The sequence below is a fragment of the Mus pahari genome, chromosome 7, assembly GCF_900095145.1.
Source record: "Mus pahari chromosome 7, PAHARI_EIJ_v1.1, whole genome shotgun sequence".
In the NCBI taxonomy this organism is placed as follows: Eukaryota; Metazoa; Chordata; class Mammalia; order Rodentia; family Muridae; genus Mus; species Mus pahari.
In genome coordinates this window covers 50,037,238-50,053,019 of record NC_034596.1, presented here as the reverse complement: position 1 = coordinate 50,053,019, position 15,782 = coordinate 50,037,238, and the positions used below count along the sequence as shown (strand labels likewise).

The 15,782-nt window shown below is 38.8% G+C and overlaps 1 protein-coding gene across 5 annotated transcripts in view; it reads right to left on the bottom strand.

The window, feature by feature from the left end:
* The window catches only part of Akap6 (A-kinase anchoring protein 6), a 432,548-nt gene that overhangs the window by 80,115 nt on the left and 336,651 nt on the right, over window positions 1-15,782 (bottom strand). For all 5 annotated transcript variants that reach the window (XM_021201844.2, XM_029540880.1, XM_029540881.1 and 2 more), the window contains one exon: window positions 707-853. In XM_021201844.2, the coding sequence (XP_021057503.1) occupies window positions 707-853 (147 nt within the window). The remainder of the gene's footprint in view (window positions 1-706; window positions 854-15,782) is intronic.

The window sequence follows — 15,782 nt, the reverse complement described above, 5'->3', positions numbered from 1 at the left end:
ACACACACACACACACACACACACCCCAGAGCTTCTGGTAACAGGATGTCTATAGGTTGTCTTTTTGTTTCTTTGGTTGAGACAATCTTTGCAAGAAATGAACTACGCAAAACTTTTTTTTTTCCTTTTGTTAAAAATGCTGAGGAAATTGAGGAATAAAAAAAAAAAAAAAAAAAAAAAAAGCAGATTCAATTTTGCAATGAATCTTGTGTCATATTTGCATACTTGATTTGGTGGCTTCAGTGTGACCTGAAAGCTGCAGTGGCAACTGCACACTTTCCATCTTAAGGTTACACTGAGCAGTTAAACAGTGGCTGTCTCTAACATGTACCTTCAGAACAAATCCTATTAACATTCATCCAAGCGTGACAGGCCGTGTATATCAGATATACTGTATTAGAGTTGACTTGGTGCATACCCATAATACATGGCATATTTTACTTACTTCTTTATGTATTAAAGAACCAAAATTATTAAAATCTGAGAAGAGACAGCTCAGAATAAATTTTTTTTAAAAAAAGAACAGAACAGAAGAGGAAAAGCAATGTTTTTCCCGTAATAACATGAGTAGCTTGCTTGAGATGTAAGGAATGAATTGAAAGAGAGAGAGATTTGTGCCTCAAATTAGAAATCAGACAGATAGAGTACTTCACCACACACAAAAAACGTACACAGAACCTACAAACAGTAATAAAAATGCAAATACCCCAAGCAGCTCCCATTTTTCATTAATTGAATCCACTTTTTCCAGGATATCATTTGGTAGTGAAAGGCCACCTTTCTTCAAAGCTTCAACCTTGCTAAGTAGCTCTGTCTTTTTCGGGTGCCTGATGGACATTTCCACGCTGTAGCGCTGAAACGGCAAGAGAAGGATGACTCGTTAGGGTGCGGGGATGTTCTTAGAGAAGTCTATAGGCAGAATGTACACTGTTTATGGAACTAGAAGGTTTTGTTTGCAATACAATTTCCTGGGAGGCTAAGCCGGGTTACCCAGAGTGACCCAGTAACACGGTTGCAAACACTTCACTTACCACACACACCTGCATAGATACTTCTTGTATTGCCTTGTATTGTCGATTTTTGTCTTTTAAAACTAAGTTCTCACACACAATTTATGTTGTTTTTTGTTTTTTGTTTTTAATTTAAGATATAATAAACAAGAAGGTGCCTGGCCTGGAAGGACTTACCATTTAAGTTAGCTTGGGTCACCACTTGGCTATAGAACCCTCACTTCCAGCAGATCTATCTTAGAAGAGGTCAAGGTATTTTGTCTTTTTTTTTTCCTCCCATGACACACATGTATCAACCACTTTCCTGGCGGGTGAGCCTTTCTTCTTTAAAGAGAAGCACTTTTCAAATGAAGGCGGTTGGTAGAGGAAAATGTTTGTGCCACAAACGATCCATACATTAGACTGTGAGTTATCAAAATAATGCCGATTAGTTTCTAACGTATTTGAACTTCATTGACAAACAAACCGGCAAAATTACCTTGGAAAGAAAAACATTATCCATAAGTATTATATGGCTTATTTCTTTTAAGTTCCCTGATAATTAAAGCCTCAGTCACTATTTTGTTGTAGTTTTCTTTTACTTAAAAACTCTTTGAGAACTAAAGAAAAAGAACAACTGTAAAGAGGAAGGATGCTCACCAGTTCCCTGGGATAGTTACAGACCTACAATTGTTTATTGATTACCATAAACTACCCTGAACCTCTCAGCCAACTACTGAACCCTCCTGACCCAACTAACGCACACTATATTCTAACAAACGGCCAAGTGAGTCTCTTAAAAGACATTTCTTGGAGACAATGTAATAGCTGCTCAGTAAAAACCATTTTGTGGCGGTATTCTTCACATACCTGTATTTGGGAAAGTTCACAGTCAGGGGGTCTTCTAAACAACTGTAAATGACTATCATGCTTATGGGGAGGTGTGCATCAAAATATCCCTGAGTATAAAATGTAGGATGTGGGTAAAATATTAAATATAACATATTGCCAAAATATATTTCTTTGAAACAATGAAGTCAAGTTCTGAGTTCTACAGCTCCATTGCTACTTTGCCCTCTGCCCTAAGGTAAGCTCTGTCAGCTTTACCAAGGAAAGCTCAAGGAAGAGCGTTGCGGATCTACAGGCTCATAATATCCCTAAACACTTGGATGATTTAAGCTCCCTCAAAAACACTTTTTATAAAATTGTAAACAAAGCTAGAATTGGAATTAGCTTGAAAGAAAGAAAGGTGTGCAGCTCTGCTTCAGTTAATAGACCTTCAGCCCTTGTGTGCATATGTTTGCATACTTTCTGTTTCATATTTTAATCTTCCATTTATACTAAACGTGCACATCATTTGTATTATGTAAACTTCTCCAAATGTTAGGCATTTGTGGATCACAGAACAAAATGTTTTAAATGAGGTGATTTAAAGCATTTTATATTATTAATGCATGTTGATCAGGGTGTCGAAGTATCCAAAATTACATGAATATTCAGACTGAAGAAAATCAAGGGTTGCTTTAGAGCGCTTTCAGAATTTGGACTGTGAAATACTGGAAATTATGATTGCATTTCTAACTGCAGACAATTACCAGGACCATGGTTCTCCAATACAGAAAACACACTGTCCACTTAAGGTTTTTCAACTCAATACTCAACAAGTATTCGAGAAACTCAGATAGTGTATGATTTGTCAGTGTGATGACTGGAGGAGAGGCAATCTGCTTTATGTAATCAGATTCCTATGTAAGATTTACATAACTAATTAGGTAAGACTGACATGATGTTGGGGGGGGGTTATTTCAGCTAGGCAGAGGACTGTTCTTCAAATCTTTCCTCTATGTCATATGTATTAATCAACAGAGAGAATCCTTCAGTTGTGCCTTCTCGGAGTGGGTTTTACTGGTTATTGGACTTTTTTGTGGCAAACTCCTCTTTTCTCTTTTCCAACTTTAAACATCTCCTCCATTGCGTGTTCGTAAGACAGGTGGACAGTTTAGATCATTTCCTGAAAGCACGAGCCTTGAAATAATGAAAATATAAAAAGCAATTAATTTGATTTTAGACATTGGGAAATTTTTTTTCCTATGGAATGCAGTATGAATAGTTATGGCAATAGCTACTAAGACGGTTATTAGACTAAAAAGTCGTTATTATGTATGCCCTCGTTGTCACTGTATATGCTTACTGCATCAACAGCCTGAGGAAAGAGGTGATTGATAGGCAATGCCTTCAAACGATAAAAGCTAGAGGACCTAGTTAATTGTTAGCTGTATTGATATGTGAGTGGAGAGTACTAGCATGTCGTGTAATTTAAGGTGAAAGTATTTGAGTTTTGAGACATCGTGAGGTTGAATCCAATAAGGTTTAGGGTCTGACAGCTGTGTACGTAAATGCTGGATGGACTTCATTTCTGTTGACTCTACTGTATGTGTGCTCTTCTGTCTCTAGCATCTCTTCAGGAGCGTTAGATGGGTGGAACCAGCCACCAGCTCTATCTGCTCTCCATCCCCCTACCAAGGGGCTTCTCCATCCTGTGGTGAGAAGATCATTTCATCTTCATTTCACCCACAGTGGTAAATGAGCAGGAGCTGCCCCGCTACGTTACGGGGGGGGGGGGGGGGCTGTGGTACAGACCACTTCTCAATAGCCAAAAAATGAGATTAGCGAAGTTAAAGTCAGCTGGCTTTCTTGAGTGCTAAGGTAAATAAGCATCCCGTATTTAACTTTCCACGTCTCCTGCTGTGGGCCGTGCTGTCTGGTCAAAAATAAAATATACTCTATTCAAAGAGCATATTTACATTATTAAGTGTATTTGCTTGGCCAATTCAATTTGGTCTAATGAATCCTCTTAATAGATTTGTGAATGATCTAAATTAAAGATGCAGGCTACTAGTGTCCTAAAAGTGATTTCTTAGGGTATAAAGAAAAGTTAAAGAAAATACAGAGTTAATAGTAATTCTCTGTTTCAACTAAGAATTGAAATTGAAATTCTTATTTATAATTTACATTTTAAATGCACAAATACTAAAACTGAACTATCAAAGCCAATAAAAATAAAACATGGATTTATGGAAATAAACGAATTTAGTAGCAAATACAGGCTTGATTGAGATAACTTTTTTGACACTTTTGCCAGATATTTCTCCTTCCCTTAAAATCTTTCCCCCCTTTCCTTTCTCTCCTCTCTCTCTCTCTCTCTCTCTCTCTCTCTCTCTCTCTCTCTCTCTCTCTCTCTCTCTCTCTCTCTCTCTCTCTCTCTCTCTCTCTCTCCTCTCTTTTTGTTAAAAATCACACCGAAAATTCTGCCCAAATGGAGAGTGGAACAATGCCTTGAAACAGTGTTAATTGTCACCATGGAAACCAGAAGAATAAGCCATTTTGAAACTAGTATAGAAGGCACACATTGAGAAACTCAAGCATTTTTCTGCCTCCCTCAATGTTAAAGAACAAGATGCCTTGTCACGGTGAGGTCAGCGAAAGAAAGCATCATGAAAGGGTTGTAGATATTCACTCTCTAGTAAATACAAAATAAAAGTAAAACATAAACCATATCTAGCTAACACTGTAAAAGACTCTACCCCGTGAATCTTTTTTTTTTTTTTCTTCAAATAGTAAGATTGCCAAAAGATGGCCAGGCCTGGGGGATGGCTCCCACCTAGCAAAACTTCAGGGCTATATTATGTGAACCTTGCCCCCAAAGCTCCCTGGGAATTCTGCTGTTGTAATAAAACATCAGAAGAGGGGAGAAAAAAAGGCAGCATGATGGAATTCAAAATAATGCTCTAAAAGCACACAGAGAGATTAAGACGTTCATTGTAAGACTTTTGTATGGTGCTTCTGGTGGGCATGCTGAAAAGAGAGCACACACTACTAAATGGAGAGCGAAGCTTCCACCATGAGGAACACACAAATTAAAGCAAACAATTTTCCTGATTAAAGAATATGGCTGTCCAATTCTGAGTCATGAAGGTTTGAATATGTCTATCCTGAGGATGTTGTTTTTAACCGGGCATCAGGTGACTTTATATTTAGAAGAGTTAAGACAAGGAAAATGATCTAGTTATAATAATGACACACTTGAATCTTTGCCTGTGCAAATTAGTATCTCAAACACCTGTATATTTGTGGTGATTATTTCCCTCCCCCACCCCAAAACCGGCAGGAAAAGAAAACACACTGTGAAGATAAAATGTATCTTAGCGTATCAGTAAGAAAGTATATTCAGGGAACACATCCTACCTGAAAACCAAACTTCCACAAAATAATATGTAAAAATATGTATTTTGTTCTCAAATGCAAGGCTATGTCTGTGACTCTCACACTGTATTCTCTAGCTAGTGTTTGCCCTCCTCTTTTGAGGCTTCATGGTGGCCCCTCAGCTAGCCCATGCCTAATGCTATTCAGTGGTGAACAAAGAATCTTTTTATAGGAAAGTCCAGGTCCACGGCTCAGCTGGACTGGTAGAGGCCAGGATTGCCTCTGCAGCGGCTCTGGTGCTGCCCTCTTTAAGACGGCCAATGTCCAGCTTCTCACAAAAGCCCGGGATGCTTCACAAGGAGTCAGTATCACTAACACTTGGAAAGGATGTTCAAGATTCAAGAAGAAGGTTCAAGGCAAGACAAGTAATAGTGCTTATTTCTCGCAAACTACTTGTATTTTACCATTAGAATTTATGGTGAATAATTGCACAAAGAAATTATAAGGACTCCTACAATTGTCCTTGTAAATTAATAATAGGCTTTCTTGATTGGGATAAATTTGCTGCTGAGCCTTTGGAAAAATTAAAAAGTGCAATGTCATTTAAAATTGCCAGAACTCGCACAGCAAATTACATCTGAGGTTAAGAATTGAGTTCCTCCCCCCCCACACACACACACTTCTAGCTTATTCCATTTGCATGATCTGGAAATCACATTACATTGGCCATGTATTGTTAATTGAACATAGATTGCATTATCTTTAATATAAATCAAACTACAAATATTAAAATGAATTGCAAATTCCCTAATAGGAGATCATAAAACAATCTTTTTAAAAGTATCTCCCATTAATAATTTAATTCCAATTATATCACTCAGGAAACTTCAGGAGGAGACGAGGCGACTTTATTTCCCCAATCATTTTTTTCTTTTACATAAAGAATATCTATGTGTTTTAAAACAAATGCAGCCAGGTTAGGATTTATTGTTACTGAGTTAAAATAGAAGCACCAACAAACTGAAAACTTTTCCTGTCAACCTCTTAGAAAATACAGTATAAGAATATGAAGTCTCCCAGTTTCCTTTTCCTAACCCAGGTCAAGGGTGGGAAAAAAAAAAAAAAAAAACACAGTAGAAAAGAGTCACTAACTCAAAGAAATATTGTGATTACATCTTCTGGAATTATAAAATTGATAATTACTATTCTGTTTATTTTTTTCAAAATGGTTCCCTGTCCCCCTTGATATTTCTATAAATGTGGCACCTTTCTCAAGCCTTTGCATGGCCTTTAATGAGTTTATATTAAATATTTAACACTGTTTAGGGCATATCCACTCCTACCAAAAACAGTTATATTCCCTGCAGTCCTACTGTTTCAGGCAGAGAACTTGATTGATCCTCCTAGCCTGAATTGAGTAGAATGAAAAGAAGCGGTTGGAAAATAGCTGCAATCATTTAATGCAGATGACCTCTGACAGCCTCACAGCTCTTCTCTCTGAACAGAAATTTGCATGGGGTCTCTGTGCAGAGGAACAATGTAACCTAAATGGTAGACAATCTTTATTCTAATGAAGTGGGTGTCAAGGTCAATGTAAAACTGCAATGATAAACGGTGCACCACTAGGCAAGAGAAGTTGCATGGGCATTGTAGTGCTTTCACATTAATTGAAGGCTGAGACGCACCGCGTGAAAAGCACAAGCCCCTCTTTTCACCATAATGTGCTAATGCGCCAGTGCCGAAGTGATTTCTGCAAGACGTTTGCCTGCTGACGTGTAGCTGTTGCAAAAATAACGGCACGATGACAGGAGTGGACATTTTCAGAATTTAGTGTTTTCCTAGACCAAAATTTTAAAAATTACATCAAATGCCCCCCCAAATAGCATGGTGACACCTAATGTAATTCCTTTGATCTCTTTTTCTCTTTTCTTATTTAGACCTGTCTTTAATTAGTTTCAACCAGGCAACCTTTTATGGGACCCTCATTGGGTACTTTCCTGCTGAGAGTCATTTAAATATTATTTCCCCCTCTTCCCTGTAAGTATTCAGCTTAGTCCAAAGCTCAAAACCTTCCGGTGGTTTTCGTCTGTCCTGTGTGAAAATGTAATGAAATGTGGATATGACTTATTTTTAAAAAAACAGACACTCTGTTCTGCCACGGCGCTGCCAAGGTAACTGCAGCCACAATCACACCATCTCTTCAGGCGACGTGGCAGTTTTGTGGCAGTTAATATTTTTCAACTCATAAAAACATAGGCAGTATGCTGATTTTCACAATTTGTGATCTCCTTCAGTGATAAAGGAGACCGTTGGCTGATACACTCGGTACAGGCAAGCAACTTAAGTTCATCAATTAAACAGGAAAGGGAGGCGGTTACATAATTTGCTAAAATACTGATAAGAGCATACTGGGAAGCATTGGAGAGGTGCTTTTAGGCTCAACTCATAACAGGATATAAACTGGATATATTTTTTATTTTCTGATCCCAAGGAAATCTGTAATAGTCCAACACTAACCTTCCCACTAGAAGTAGGTTTTAATAACACAATTCCAATCTTGCTAGTTAAGGGCATGTCTGCATGTCTGCCGTCTTGTGACCAGAAGACTTTCAGCACACTGTCATAAACGCCACTGCTGGTTGAGAACGCTCATGTAAAAGCAAACTGTCTCAAATAGAAACCCTCAATTTCCTGAAATGGTAATTCAAAGGGAAAAAAGAATCTTACTATGAAGGATGGTGAGAAAGGAAAAAAAAAAAAAGTTACTGATCAAACTGTTTTAAAAACTGTACAGCTTCATCTGTGTGTGATTTGTCAGGTCTGAAGCTTTGACGTGCCCAAGGGGCAGACCCCAGCGGGGAGTAGGCTGCCGAGCTAAATAGCTGTGAAAGAAGTCTTAATGTAGGATGGAATTCAAACTAACCTTGACATGACCTCCGGAAAAATATGCAAAAAGTAAAATGAATGCTCTCTGCAAGATACATCCTAATTTTGTGGTGGAGCTGGTTAGTTTTACAAACATAACTGAGACATTAAAAGAAAAATAGCAAGCTAGTAAGAGGGGGAAAGTTTAGAATTCAGGCAGAGGGGAAACCGGTAGGCAGCCTGATGTGTTACTGTGAAGGCATGTGAGCCATTTGGAAAGAAGCCAAATAAAAACCCACACTGAACAATATTGTTGTCAGCCTGTCTATTCAGGAAAAAAAATTTTTTTTAGGTTGAATATAAATGACACAAAGCCAAGATTACATCATTGCATTACAAAGTCTGTTGTGGCTTTTAGCTAAACAAGCCCCGTGGATCTATTGGTTTAGGACTGTAATTCAGTCAGGAGGTTTTAATGTGTTATTTTTTTTTTCTCCAGTACCAATAAAACAAAAAACAAAAAAACAAAACAAAAACAAAAAAACAAAACATAGAGTAATTTAAGGAAGAAATGTCCAGCATGCTCTCCACTTTATGCTTTGGATCTGGGTTTGATGAGCCAAACTCCAGTTTCAGCTGATGTATTTAGTCTTGATTTGACTCTATTATGATCTTGTCTGTTTGAAGTGCTCAGAACGGCTTTGGCTCCAGTCCCCCTACAGGAGCTGGCTAACGCTGCATCTATGGAAATCTCAATTGTCAACTTGTGTAGAAATTCGGCCCTTTCACTTTCTCAATGCAGTTTTGTAGCAAGAGCGGACAGCTCTTCACTACACTGCCAGCCAGATTTTAAACATGATTAAATTTCTAGCAACAAACACCCGGAATCTAATGACTTAAATCCCTACAGCAAGGAGGTGAGTGGGTGCTTTAGACGGGTGCACCTCCATTAGGTTTTCCTCGGTGCGAAGTGAGCAGATGGCTGCAGACGCTCAGCTCAGAAGCACAGTGTGCAGGGGCTCTGCAGAGAACCTGTGGACTACAGACTGTAAAGATTATGATGGGTACCCAGCCTCCTCTTGTTCTGTCCAGTCTTCTACAGTGCTTTAATAACATAAACAAGGAAAACATGCGTAAGAGCAGATTGATCAGATTGCCAGATTATACTGATCTTACTACTTGACAAAATTGTAAACAACTTAGCTCAGAGATCAGAAGGTCAAATACTTGCAGGTATCATATGCTAATTAACTGGTCCTCAAGTAGAAAAAAAAAGTGCTGATTTATAGTGTTTGCTGATTTTTCTAGTATAAATACTCCCATCAGGGTAGATTCTGAGCTGCCAATGGTTGTTATTGTTGGCAAAATTCATGAATTTCTATCTAGCTATCACAAACTAGCAATAACTGGCTCATAGACCCAACTGCTTGGAGGGTGATGCCAAAGACTAGTGTAGGGTCAGAACACATCCTCTTCTCTCATTCACATTAGATGACTGGTAGTGTTGTGGTAAAAGACAGCCATTTCTCAAATGAAAGGAAAACAACCCACAGGAGTGATTATTACTAGAATCTGACCCAAGTGACAGAAGATGGGAGATGGTAGTGTGGTCTGCGACATATGCATAAGCATCTGCCCTATGCTAAGCCAACTATCCTCGCATGGAAATGTGGCTTCAATATGGCTTCAGTACCATGAATATGCTGTTTTAAGTGAAGCCAGGGATACATATGTTTATGTAAAAACTCTCATAATTTTTATGTTACATTGAAACTTTTAGTATATAAACCAAACAATGTCTGTGTCCTGGGTCTGAATCCACTGGGGACCACTTCATGCTGTCCATTTTGGATGAGAATATTAGACTCTAAAAGAAACAAAGATGCTAGTATAATGAATTAAATCTGAGGAGAAATGACAAATGTCAAGCATGACAGAGTTATTAGCCACCCTTCGTCCCAGCCTAGCCTCAGCAGAAGATAGAAACTAAACTGCATATACAACAGAAGCCACAAGGGTTCCACTTGCCTCTTGGTTCAATTTGAGTCAGCAATCACTAAAAGAGAGATGCTAAAGAGACAAATCATTTGTTGGGCGGAGACAAAGAAGAGTGGGACACCATATTGAATACCAAAGGAAACTTCTAAAGGAATTGAGAAGATCTGACCCTTCCAGAGTGGAAAGCCACTGATGGGGCAATGGGTATTTAGTTCTCAGGGCAGTGAGAGCTCAGGGCAGGAAAAAAAAAAAAAAGACTTGTTGAAGACTGGGTGTTGGAGAACTTTACATAGAAAATAATTGGTTTCACCTGTTCTATGGAAGGTATCCTGGAGCTCCAAGTTCGAAGCCTAAATCCATATGGCATAGAAGGCAGAGAACACCTTCCAAGCCACCAGAACTCCAGGCAGAGAGCTGTCTAGTTGGCTGAAAAATTCTGCAGGGTTGAGTGAATGTTGGCCTGAAAATGGAATCTAAGTTTTCTCTGTTTCAGACATTTGAGTTTCTTTTCACCGGCATTTGTGAGATTTTTCCATAATAACCACACTATTGTGTGCAGAAGAAAAGCCAAGACCCAAACTACCAACTAAGAAATTGTCACTTGTTGGAACAGGATTAAAATATCAGATTGTAGGGCAAGCAAACCTGGGAATGCAGTGGAGAAGATACAGAACCACGTAAAAGCAAGCTCTGCAAACTAAGCTGGGCAAAACACAAAAGGCAGAGCAAATAAGTCAAAACCTCTACAGCCATCTTCAACGAACCACTGAACGAAACCTGCCAGGTCCTTTTACTTGATAAACACATGTCAGAGAGATTTTTTTTTCCTCCAGAATTTACATAGCTACCCCTTATTTCAGCAAGACATTATGTTGATCACATTTGTATACACACACACACACACACACACACACACACACACACACAGAGAGAGAGAGAGAGAGAGAGAGAGAGAGAGAGAGAGAGAGAGAGAGAGCAGGGTGCAATGGCAATGTGTCTTAGGCTATGAAACTGTGGCTATGCCATAATATTCTGAAAATCTGCACATCTCCCTGAGCCGTCTCCACCTTTGTGTGTACTTTAGTGAGGATGTGGGTCATAACTGTTCTAATTAAGGTTTGCAGTACCGTATAGGAAATGGTAGAATGGCATGTCAGCATGTAGTAAGAATAGTTGTGCAGATATGCACTATCTGTTAGGACGCAGTGCAGGATGGGGAGTGTGAGGAGCAGACATTAGCAGGACAAATCCAGCTCCTCTTTCCCAGACATTTCCTATTTTAGAGTCTAGTTTCTTTTGTTTTCTATCCCCTTACCAAAAGATAGCGCTAAACACATTTGTTTTCATGTAATCAAGTACCATGCTATTGCATTTTCTTAAGCCAAACAAAAGAAGAATTGAGAAGGAAATTTACAGACTTTAGCTGTCTCTTATATGTAGTTAAAAGAACAAATTTACTCTTTACTGTAGCAAATATATAAGCTAAACCTCCCATCAGACTAAACTAAAGTCAAACTTCAAATGCACCACATTCCTACATGGTCTGCACTGACCTCTTGTGTATCTATGTCCTCTCCTCTAAAACTCGATTTACCAATCAGATTCTACTACGTATGGTGTGACGGTCAAGTAGATACAACAATCAGTTTCTTAGCTACTCCCCCAAATTCTCACCATTAATATGTACTTTGCTTGAGTGTCAAACTATCCTCAAAAGAGCCAGCAGAAGCTCGTTACTGACTCCTGGTTATTGGTGGAGAAAGGAGCCCCCAAAGGATGATGGCTATCGTGTCTTCTTTGGGTAATGATGAAGAATTTTCAATAGTTGGGGCTGTTAGAAAGCACTAAGTCAATGAATGGTTTCTCAAGCTAAGTGATAGATGAACTGCTATTTGTTGTCTTCATATACAACAACAAGAGAATTCATATGTCAAAGCTTACCCTGTATCTTTATAGCAGAATTACATGCCTGCTCAGTACAAGTATTTATCATGGAAATGCTGATGAAGCCTAAACTGTGGATGTGTATGGCTGTGCGGCAACAGCCAGTTGAAATATAAGATATATTTTTAGCATTAGGAGGCACCAAGTTTGTTTAAATCACAGGATTTTTTTTTTCTACAATTGCAAGTAATGTTAATAGCACGCTGTAAATGTTAAGGCTAAGTGCGCAATGTCAAAATAGATCGGATCTCTCTGGAAACTGGAAATTCAGGCTTTTCAAACATAATCCAGATGTTTGGCTTTTATTCAGATTTTAAGAAAGAGGGAACTAATATGATATAAAATTCATACATGCATATTTCATTAGTGCTTTTGTATCGCTGAATTAAACATTCTGAAACGTGCTTTTCTAAAATCACGTAGCTTCAAACCAAAGCAGTTGCCAAGATGTTGTACACCTCAAAAATAATGCCAAAAAAGTCAAATTAATTTCATAAGGAAAAAATATGTACTTCTTAGGTTAACCTTGGTGATAAAGTTTCCCCAAAAGGGAATATCTTGCTTCCTCTTTGGAAAAAAAGGGGAGAAAGAATGTGAAGTCTGTAGCTATATCCATCAGAAAGGTGTTGGTGCAAAACATGGTGACTTTCGAAGTCTCTAGAACCAGTGACCCCATTTTCACCACCTTATTTCTCAAGCTCAGTGTAGTGCTTCAAACCTTTAATTCTAACACTAAGAAGGCTGAGGCAGCAGGATTGTACGTTCTAAGACAGCCAAGTTACACAATGAGACACTGTCTTAAATAACATACATGAATATAGATATGACAAAAACAGTAACCACAAAACCCACAGAAACTTCATTTCCTCCGGATTAGTGCACTAGGCCTTTCCCAGGGACTAAAGACTCCTACACAGAGAAGCCACATCCAGAATTTGTCATGTAGTGATAGGCTTAACACATGACAAACCTTTCTTCAGGGTCATGTCTCCACAAAACAAAATGGAAATGCCATCCAATGGATATGTCCTTACATGGTGACTTTTAATGTTAAATTTTTATGTTTTCATATCTAATGTCCACTGATGCCATGGTGGCCTGAATGTGATGAAGATAACTGACAGGTTCCTGAGTCAACTTCAAGACTTCACCAAAGGAAGAAATTGATATCCGGTACTGTAAACTTGGCCAATATCTCATGGCTAGGGAAATCGTATGCGCTAGAGAAGAATCAAATGTGGTTATTCTACTAAATGGACATAGCATCATATTGTCTTTAAAATATTTACCCTTCTCCCCATAGATTAATGCAGTGTTCACCTCCACTGGACATGCTTTTTATTACAGAGATATAAGCTGGCCCAGAGACTCACTACTAGTTTAAGGGCAAAGATGAAGTTAACAGTGAGAAGCCCAGCCTTCTATATGAACCTCTGCCCCAAAATCTCAGGGAGCATCATTTCAGAGGAGGCAGACAGACTGGAAGCACCAGAGCAGAGTGACAAGTTCTGTGAAAGAATGTCTTCTGAACACAGTCGCTCATGAAATGACAGCACTTGTGGTCGCAACACAAAACGTATGCATGATGAAGTCCATCAACATTTCAGCTTAGGTGGTAAAGGGCTACTGGAATTTGTTGACTGATGGCATGGTTCAGTGGTGTGGTCTCTCTTTTACTGCCCATATTTCAGTAGATGACCCCATGCCCAGGTACATATTTGTAGCTCTAATTGGATTCAATGAGCTAAAAAGAAAAGAAAATGAAAAGAATATGAAGTTGGAAGGGGGAATACAGTGAGATCCAGAGAAGTTAAGTGGGTTGGAGATGCTTTAGATACATGTATGAAGTTCCAAAAAAAATATATATATATATATATATGAACTATATATATGAACTTCATATATATATTCAAATATATATATATATNATATATATATATATATATATATATATATATATATATATATATATATTTGTGGGGGGGCAAAGTCTCACTGGCCCTGAGTTACCTACAATTCATTCATCGTGTAAATCAGTCTGGGCTTGAAGCTCACAGAGCTCTGTTGGCCTCTGACTCTACAATACTGGGAGTAAAAGCACCACTACACCTAATTAAAAAAAAAATTAGCTGGGTGATGGTGACACACACTTTTAATTCCAGCACTCAGGGGGCAGAGGCAGGCCCGTTGCCTTTGAGGCCAGCCAGGACCAAGATAGCCATGGTTACACATACACATACACATGTACAACACACACACACACACACACACACACACACAGAGAGAGAGAGAGAGAGAGAGAGAGAGAAATATGTTTTATAAAGACAGGAGGATTTTCGTATCTATAATTTTATGTATGTACATTCATGTGTGCATAGATGTACATGTTTGAACAGATGCCTTTGTGTGCATGTGTGTGCGTGTGTATAAATTTGGAGGTCACAAAAACTTTGAATGGCATTCCTTAAGCACCACCCACTGTTTTCTTTTTTGTTTGTTTAATTTGTCTTTGTCTATTTGGTATTATTTTTTAAGAAAGTTTCTCTTGTTGACCTGATACTTGCAAGAAGGCTAGGCTGAGTGGCCGGTGAGCCTCGGGGAATGGCCTATCTCTGGCTGAGTGGCCGGTGAGCCTCGGGGAATGGCCTGTCTCTGGCTGAGTGGCCGGTGAGCCTCGGGGAATGGCCTGTCCCTGGCTGAGTGGCCGGTGAGCCTCGGGGAATGGCCTGTCTCTGCGGCTCCAGTTCTGGGATTACAAGCATCGACCACCACTCTTGGATTTTTTTTCTTAATTTGGGTTCTGTGATCAAATTCATATACTTATCCTTGCACAGCAAGTACTTCATCAACTGGCCACACCTATAATCTTAATAGATCTATAATGGGTTAGGAGTGGTCTTGGACCAATGCTTGAATGGTAAAATGCCTGATACCTTAGGGCCACATTTTAAAAAGTACCTCAGATGAGGATAAATGTGATTTAAGAATTAGATCATAGATTCTGCAACAAATGGACAAGAACCATATATTATTCACCTTTTATCCACTGTAAGTATTGACATTATGGTTTAGATGGAAGAGGTTGGAAAATATTTATTCATCTGAATTTCTCCCCAAAGAGAGATCAGACAGAGGTAAATCAGTTGTGGAAATCCGTGTTAAGCAAAGTTAGTGCGCAGAAACGAAAAGGCCACGACTGTCTTGTTTATCTTTGAACTTCCCCCGTGGGAGTTTTACTTGGTAAAACATACAATCTAGAAATACTTTCAGTTTTCAGATAGACATGAAGTTAATTGCTTCTCGTGAGTAGTTAGCATCTATGAAGTGTGTAGGAAAAGAGGAAGGCCGAGGCACCTCTTACACACTTAAGGGCACACCTTGCACAGCAGTGTTTTCTTAGGAGAACATTTACCAGCACACAAGAGGCTAGTTCTAATTCCCAGTTCCAAAATTCTCTTCAAATCCTTCCATCATTCCCGCTCTTGTTTCTTTTGAGAAGAAGGGGGTACTTTCTCATGTTTATCAGTGCATAGCTTTTAGGGTTTCCAACCTAAAGCTGGTTTGCTGTTCTAGGCTCAGAAAGCTTGATTAGCATCTCAGGACGTTGTTCTATTGTTATTACTGCTGTGCCCCAAAGGAAAGCCCACAGAAATAGTAGGAATATTACTGTTTTAAGAAAGAGTCAATGCCAAGAAACTGGACTCCAAAAACTCAAAAAATCCCATTAAAAAATGGGGTACAGAGCTAAATAAAGAACTCTCAACTGAGGAATATCGAATGGTT